The sequence below is a fragment of the Pinus tabuliformis genome, chromosome 5_2, assembly GCF_031772625.1.
Source record: "Pinus tabuliformis cultivar Carrire ecotype Pingquan chromosome 5_2, CPIR1, whole genome shotgun sequence".
In the NCBI taxonomy this organism is placed as follows: Eukaryota; Viridiplantae; Streptophyta; class Pinopsida; order Pinales; family Pinaceae; genus Pinus; species Pinus tabuliformis.
The window spans coordinates 918,409,082-918,418,022 of record NC_142306.1 but is presented as its reverse complement, the minus strand read 5'-3'; the positions used below and the strand labels follow the sequence as shown (position 1 = coordinate 918,418,022).

The window sequence follows — 8,941 nt, the reverse complement described above, 5'->3', positions numbered from 1 at the left end:
CAGTCATTCAAGCTCCCATTAGGTCACTAGGTTTTATTTTCCAAGGTCCAATAAAACACCATTTCACTGCATAAGGCTAGAAAAGTATGAGAGAGAAGCAAATAATATCCCCTTTTTAGTTAAATAAGGATTTACAAGCATGTAACCATGGTTGCTAAAATTCCAATTATGATTTTAAGCAAGAAATTAATTCCAGTTTGTAATTTTTATTTCAAAAGAGAGATGTAATAATTTTTATTTATTTATGTATATTTATGTTTATCATATGTAATAAGTCACTATTTTTAGCTGTTTACTCAAACTCCATTGCCAATATCATCTAAACAAAAGTCAAAAGTGAACATTTCCAAACCTTCAACATCATCCACCTGCAAAGAAAAATGTCAGAAAGAAAATTATCAAAGAGGTTAAAAAAGGGGTCAAATGAAACATTAGAAAGCGGGTTTGAAAAGAAAAAAATAAAATTCACTCACCTATAAAGGACTTATTGGCTTCAAAATTAGCTTCATTTTCCTCCTAGCACTCATTGAGAAACCCTAAGAGATCCTTTTCACAGTTCTAGCTGAAATCAACAAAAACAGGACAAGTGTTGTGCGTTTTCTTGTGGTGCTACGCATTCTTTTCTGGCACTGCATGTTTACTTGGCACTCCGCATTTCCTTAAGGTGTTGTGCATTTTCTTAAGGCGTTGCACGTTTGCCTGAGGCACTGTGCACTCTGCATTGGTGTTGTGTGTTTGTCCAACAAGGCTCCAGTCACCTCCTTAGCTCCTCCAAAACACTTTCGACCTCAATCAAAGTAAGTAGCAGCTAATGGATGTTATTTTCCACCTCCTCAAGTCAATTCCTAAGTGTTTGAAAGGTTTCATTGAAAATTTGGTTTAATTGTTATATCTAAACCCTAGATCTTCCCAAAAACTACCTTCCACTCTCATTCACTTTTGTACACTTCCCTCCACCCTCTTTCCCTTTCCCTAAATATTTTTTATCCCAGATACCCTCCAACCCTTTGTCCCAAAACCCTAAGACCTAGGTGATACAACTACCTAGGCTCCAAAACCCCTATATTGCAAACAATTTCCCCCATCCCCAAACTATCATACTACTACCCTGTATCCCTCTCCAATACATATATCCCTTCACCCATCATCTTCATATTTACCCTTCCCCATTTATTATTCCCTAAAAACTATATTCCCCCTACCTTACACCTCCCTAGGGTTTGATACTAAACACCATGGCAGAGGAGGAATATAGACAACATAGTGAGGAAGAGGAAACAGATAGAGAAGAAGACAGGGAATAGAGGAGGCCACACAAAGGAGGCCAGAAACACAGGTTTGAGCCCACAGATCTCAGGGAACTCCTAGCATCCCTTATGACTTTGACATCCTTCAAATGGCTAGGCTGTTATGATTTCTATGAGTAAGTGTAGGTAGTCCAACATCATCCTGAGTTGACTAGGCTCTTCATTTCTAGACTCCAAGACAACCAAGTCACTCTTGCAGGTATAAATTTCACTTTATCTACTGCCAATATATCAGCTGCCACCCAGATTCTGGATGTCGGGGAAAATGGTTTAAACAAGGTGATTTGGAAAGGCATTATTATGAGCCTTACATGAAACCGAGGTACCGAAATGAAAGAAGGGGTTATTTTCCCTTTTCACACCTTGACAGATATGCGCCAATGATGAAGATTATTATGAAATATTTTTCATGGGAAGGTAGATTCTCCAGGGTCTATTCTTATCATATCCAACTCTTCATGCATTACACTAGGGTAAAAATACTCTATATACCCTACTATCTTTTCCAGAGTGTTGAGAAGATGGCCTACATTTACCAAAAGAGCGAGTAAAAAGATCAATGAAGAGATTATTTCGTCATTCCCTCATTAAAATCATAGTCCTTTACCATCTCAAGGAACTCAACATTGCTTGGAGTACCTTCATAGCTAATGCCATATTCACTCATGCATCTACTCAAAATGTTCAAAGGATCCCTTCATCATCTCATCCATCCACCTCCATTCCTCCATCTCATCCCATACATCATTCATCCTCATCTGTTGAGTGAGCCTCACCATCACCTCCATCATCACCATTTCATGAGCCTATTCAGTCACGTAGCAGAGATGTAGGCAGAGAGAAAGAGCACATTGAACATGGTGAAGTCATCAAGCCTAAAAGGGCTGGTTTGGGTACTTTGTGTTGGGTTATGTTATATTCTTTCCATGACTAGCCCACGTAGTTAACGGGGGGTTAGATGGGGGGAGGTCACAGGGGGTTTGAAGGGCACCCGTAACCCCACTTTATGGGGTCTGGGCAGCGCCCCGGAAAATTTTGGTTTTGGACCCTATGTTAGGTTGGGCGGAACCACCTATAGTTTTGTGCATGATTTTCGCACATGTTTTTGGATGCAATGGTTTTTGGTCCATGGTACTGGACGCGATGGCTTTCAGTCCATGGTATTGGATGCTTCAGCATGTATAAATATGTATTGTAACATTGAAAGGAATATAATGAAAAATCAAGCTGGTAGTCCTAGTTTTGGGATCCAGTGGAAAATATCTATGTATATGTGTTTTATGTGTTATTCTCTGGCATTGTTTATTTTCTCTGTTTTAGAATTCGTATGCAGGTAATTTCTGTACAGGATTAAAACCTACATTTTGTATCAAACCTGTTTTGGCTTCAAGGGGGCGCCTTTGTTGCTGAGGGGTTTCGCTCGAGCCTGTTGCTGGTGAGGTAAATCCCCACTACAGACAGAGGCGATCCCCACTAGCCCAAAATGGGTCTAGCAGCAATCAAACAATGCTAACACGCAGGTTCCTAGTTAAAAATTAAAGGTAGATGATGAGAGCCTACTTGGATTCCAACGCTAGTGTTGTACAAGAGTCGACACTCCCATTCCTTTGCTCCGGCTGGTCATGATCCTCACGATCTCTGTGAATGAACACCTGCACATGCAAAGAACGACACAAATACAAGCATAAAATCCAATAGATGCAATTATATATCGGTCAGAAAAGATATAACTCAAACATCATTACAATGAACAACAAGAGTGGAACCATAATGATAGTCATCTATTATTGATAAACAACAAAGAAGAATACAACCATAGTTCTGACGTCAAATCCTCCTTTGGCTGGGTGATCAGCTACATATGCCTTGCAAAGCTTGTTGGGATTGGGAACAAGCCTCTCTCTCTTTGATTATGAATGCAAAGAAGACTCTTACAGCAATCTCTTAGACTTCTAAAAGTATAATTCTCCTTATGCTCGAACTAGCTTGTCAAAGGCAACAGAACAAGCTTTTATAGATGGAGGAGAAGGAGATAAGATCAATCACACCATATATGGGATTCGGTTTATCCTCAAAAAGCTATTATGGATAGAGGAAAGGGAGATAAGATTAATCACGACATCCATGGGATTGGCATTATCCTTAAAAAGCTTCATGAGTCGAAAGGAAAAAACCTTCACGCGTGCGTTTGTTAAAAAGCTTTCCCAAACTCGGTTGGCACGAGTATATCTCTGAGACAGAGTGCCAACTGGCGCGTCCTCTTTGGGGATTTCCCCTATTGGCGCGAGTAGTACACTGTGGATTCGCGCTAATGGAAAAAGGGAACTTTTTAAGGATATTCTGCAGGAGATGTCTTCAGGGCATATGAAGTCCATACTTAGGGGAACATAATGCAAGTGTTTTCAAGTTATGTCACTTCTCACAGGTCCCGGTATGAGTCCTCCAAAGTGCAGGAGAGGGGTGACAGGGACGGTGACAAATGGTGACAAATTACTATGTAACAAATGCCCCCTAAAGCATGAGGCCCGCGAGAGAGAGGGGTGAAATGCTTTACAAGAACACATGCAACTGAAAATGCTGCCGCCAGAGAATCTGCATAGAGAGGTATAACTAATATCTCAAGTACATGATATATGTGGTATGGGCGCAACCATCCATAACAAAGTACATAATAATTTAGATCCAAGGCATGGGCGCAGCCATCCGGTGAGGATCGATGAATAGACTCAGGCATGGTCGCAGCCATCCAGTGAATGAGTCATGTAAAAATCACAATAATCCACAACATCACAGCCTGGATTCCAACAGACAAAATCCAAGGTCTTGTGCTCCATCTCGACCCGAACAAAAGTACAAGTTCAAGCATGCGAATACATGAGTTGAAGTCGAACATGCATGAACATCGTCTGATTACCAGTCAATAATGAAAACTATTAACAGACGCGAGAGGTACCACCAATAATGGCAATGGCCCTCAAGGTACTATAGGTACAATCTACGGCGTGCGAATGAGTGAGCTGGCGTCGAACACCCGTAGAATCATTCGATCGGAGGCCAATGATGAAAACCTCACGTCAAACACGAAGAACCTGCCATTGAGGCATGCAGGCTCCAAGGCACCAAAAGGGAGTCTCTAGATCAACTTCATGGATAATGAGCTGAAGTCGATAGGAAGTGACCTTGATTCAAGGTGGGCCATAGTGTTTCCCACATCATCGACATGAGACAGAGGAAGAATGTTGTGGTGAATCAAAATTATGCGAGCTATCAGAGGGAGGTTGTTATTCTGTAGAGGTCAACTTCTCTTGAACATATCGGCGGCACGACAGTGGACTTGGCAGTATTTGACATCAATGGATCAAAGGTCATGGTGACGTGGCAATGAGCAAATGAGAGGTCAAACAGGATCACCCAAATCCACAGAGGCAAGTGAAAAATGAGATGAGATGTCCCCACCCAGACACGAAAGCAGGCAAGTGCCATGTTCAAGAGCGACATACTGCCGACACGACAATAATTATGGTTCCATTTTCCCCACCATTTCTGGCGAGTACCCCAGTTATTTTTATTAACAAGCTTGACGGGGATAGCATATGCTTGTGAGGTGTCATTTAGACGGAATCCAATGTCATCAGGTTTTAACGAGTCTGACAGAGGAAGAACTTAGTGTCTTTTCATGTTTAGAGAGTTTGAAAAGACAACAGAAAAGAAAACTCCAAGGGTGTCCTTTTTCGTAAAGTTGTGTCTCTCGAGCCTGAAAAAGTATAAAACAATGCTCGAAAGAACATCCTGACCATTACGATCGAGGAGTGCTTTTCATGAGTAGTGATTTCGACCTAAAAAAGTAAAAAAGCAATCAAAATCACATCTCTTCGTGACCGTTAACGAACCTGAAACAACAAGGGTCTGACGATCTTTTCGTTTTTACACGGTCGGAAAAGAGTTTAAAGACGGCCGCCTCTTATTCACGTTTAAAGAGTCAAGAGGGGTAACTCGGCAATCTTTTCACATTTAAATGGTCAGAAAAGAGCTGAAAGTAGACCTCCATTTTTATTCTCTTTAACGAGTCAAAAAAGGAAAAATACTCGGCTATCTTTTCATCTTTTACGAGTCAGAAAAGAGCTTAAAAGGAGACTCGTCCTGGAGGAACGAGTGGTATAAAGGGTAGCAACTGGTTCCGGTAATGGTGGAACTGCTCAAAACATATAATGGTTAAGAGGCTGGCTAATAAAACCACTCATCGCTGCAGTTCCTCAGGAAAGGATAAGCAACCAAGTGAAATCATATGATCAGGTAAAGAGATGGTGTCGATGGAATGAAACAACCAAGGTTCATGTAGCAAAATGTAGCGGATAGGTGGCAATCACAATATGTAAATTAGGTATGGGTTCATTTTTACACAAGCTTGAACCATGGAGAACTCTGCTTAGATTCGGTTTCATGTTTACAAAAGCTTGAAACGAAAAACTATGCTTGTTATCAGTTCGCATGCCCCCAGCATAATAACGCAAATCGAGGTACATGCCCCCCAAGCTTCATTGCATTCAACAAAGTGGATGGAATGAAGGTTCACTCTCGAGATTTAGGAAAGACTCGACTTGTATTTTACGAGATCTTAATCAAAAGACTCGATTTGGAAAGGGAGTTGTTTCATTTTTTAATGAGGTTGACGCAGTAAAACAACTATCCTCATAACCCTTGTTTCATTTTTTAACGAGGTCGCCACAAGATCAAAACTATCCTCAGACACCTAGTTTCATTTTTTAAGGAGCTTGACACAGGAAAACGAACTATGCTCTGACCAAGCCTAGTTTCATTTTTTAAGGAGCTTGACATAGGAAAACGAACTATGCTCTGACCAAGCCTAGTTTCATTTTTGAAGGAGCTTGACATAGGAAAACGAACTATGCTCTGACCAAGCCTAGTTTCATATTTTAAGGAGCTTGACATAGGAAAATGAACTATGCTTCGTCCAAGCCTAGTTTCATTTTTTAAGGAGCTTGACATAGGAAAACGAACTATGCTCCGACCAAGCCTAGTTTCATTTTTTAAGGAGCTTGACAAAGGAAAATGAACTATGCTCCGACCAAAACTAGTTTCATTTTTTAAGGAGCTTGACATAGGAAAACGAACTATGCTCCAACCAAACTTTATTAGAATGAATAGGAAGTCGGGGCTTCCAAGAGTGCCACTCCGGGTGGAAGGGTAACATCTCGGAAGTCAGGACCCAATGTCCCCAGGACACTATGCACAACGGCGGCATCACTGGATACAGGCACGGGATAAGTGGCCACGTAATTGATCTGTGGTGGGGCAGATGCAACTGGTGGATGAAAACCAGGAGGGGATGACGACTGCGCAGGAGGGACTCGAGGACGAACGAACAATAATTGATCTATAGTCATGATTCTTCCATCGTGTGGAAAGCAAACCACACGGAAAAGTGAAGAGACCAGGGCCCCCATGGCATATACATAGTCATGGCCAAGGAGAAGACTAAAATCTAAAGTACCTTGGGTAACCGATACATCTATATAGACATTTTTTCCTCCAAAAGTAATAGGGAACTTTGGAAGGATCCCTAATGGTTGACTAGTTCCTCCGTCAAAAGCCGTCAGATTCGGTGCGACTGGCACAAGCTATGGGGAACCCAAAGATTGCCAAGTAGTGGCAGGCATAAGACTAACAGATGCACCCTCATCCAAAATAGTGCCAGGTATTTCCTTATTATAGGCGTGTACCATGACCCAGAAAGGCACATGGGATGGAAGGCGGGAGGTAGTCAAATGACTCCAGTCGAAGGAAACGACTGAACTACTTGGTGGGGGAATCGTATGATTGCCCCCTGCTCTAAAGGGACCGAAGCAAGACTCTCGGGAGCAGCTGGGATAGGAGAATCATTTCCGGACGCAGGAGAATCTAAGGAGACGAGAAGAACATGGGAATGATGCTCTTTCGAAACAGAGTGGTCGACGGGTGGTGAACTCGAGTGGACACTCTTTCTGATCAATGGTTGGTCTGGAACAGGCTTGGCAGAGCCAGGTTCAGGAAGAGGAGGCTGGACAAGAAAGAAATCTTGGTCGATCTCTTTGTCAGCAGGGGGACGATCTGCGGCTGCAAAAAGACATTGATATCCAACGGGTAGTTGGGGTGAAGGAGCTATAAGACTTTCCAAGACAACAGAGGCTTTATCCATGAGCGGACAAAGGTGAAGGGGATGATTGCCTTCACAAAGTCTACAAGGGATTCGAATCTTCCCTTTTCCCTTACTATTTCGAGCTGATAGAGTAGCATCATCGTGAGCTTCAGAGGACGATGAGGGGCGGGCCGGATCGTGAGACCATACTTCTAAGACCCTGGGAATGCCAATACAATCGCGCAGAAGATGGTCATCTTTGCATAATCTACAAGGAAATTTGACTTTCCGCTGAGGAGCAGAAGGTGGCCCGATGGGAGGTGTACTCGAGGGACTAGCTGCAGTTTTAGCCTCTCCCTTAGGAGACTTCTTCTTCTTCGTCTTCTTCTTCTTCTTCTTCTTAGTCACCTGGTTACTTGAATCTAGACTTTCACCAGGCGAAGTAGAAGATGAGGACGTAGAAACAGGCGAAGAAGGGGAGAGGTCCACCTTAGAATCAACATGATGTTGTTCAGGTGGAGGGACTGATTGACCAGAAGTTGAGATGGCAGGGACCAAAGAGGTTGGGAACAACCAAACAGGCAACCCAACAGTTAACCCTGGGAGGGACAACGTTGCCATGTAAGGAGCACCAACATTCCCAAAAGGAGAAAAATGACCAAGGTTTCCGTCAGAGGGGATCCCTGGGTTGGTGAACCCCGGAAAGGTTGCCATTGAAAAAGAAGCCTACTCAAGCTAACGCAAATAAGATCTAACTGGGTAAATGTGAATCGCGGCCGAATAAATTTTAAGACAAAGGAACTAAACTTGACCTTTTCATGTTTTAAGAGTCGAGAAAAGGACGAAAAGGTGACTCTAGTTGCCTTCGAATGTTTAGTGAGCCCGAAGTGACAAATGCTCAGGTGAGCCTTTTCTTTTAGGGAGTCCGAAAAGGATCAAAAGTGACTACTCTGGAGAAACTAGGTAAAGGGTTTACCAAAAAACTCCATAAAACTGCATATACACCTTGGCAATCATATGAAAACCAAGGACTTTCCATACGGCAGTCAATCTTCCTGAATGCTGTGTTCAGTGCGTTACGGCTTGTAAGGCGGTAGACACAACTTCCTGTGGATAAAGGATGATAACCTAGTGGGGTCTCCCCATATACTCGATGGTACGTGGGAGCACAAATCCATGCTAGAACACTATTGAGTCACAAAAGGAGGAATCACCCAACCTTAATGTGAAACAACAGTGACTAGGTTTAATGACGCCGGAACATGTCTCTAGCCTAGACCTCTAGATGTATGCGTTAAGTTCCAATGCGGTTTTTAGATTCATTTAGTTCATTTTACAGTGATCTTTGAATTAGGTTTCAGTTTCAGGTCCTACCATATGTAATCTCTCACAATTTCCTAAATGCAAGCTATATGCCAAAATATATCATTTCAATTCGATGAATGCTAGCTACGAGAGGAGTTGAGATCTTTCAATTAAACAAAATGATCATAAAACA

General features: G+C 42.3%; 1 protein-coding gene across 1 annotated transcript in view; it reads right to left on the bottom strand.

Moving 5' to 3' along the window:
• Positions 1–296: 296 nt before the first annotated feature.
• The window catches only part of LOC149162275 (uncharacterized), a 12,555-nt gene continuing 3,910 nt past the window's right edge, over positions 297–8,941 (bottom strand). The window contains exon 5 of the mRNA XM_089435138.1: positions 297–368. Within this exon, the coding sequence (XP_089291264.1) occupies positions 297–368 (72 nt within the window). The remainder of the gene's footprint in view (positions 369–8,941) is intronic.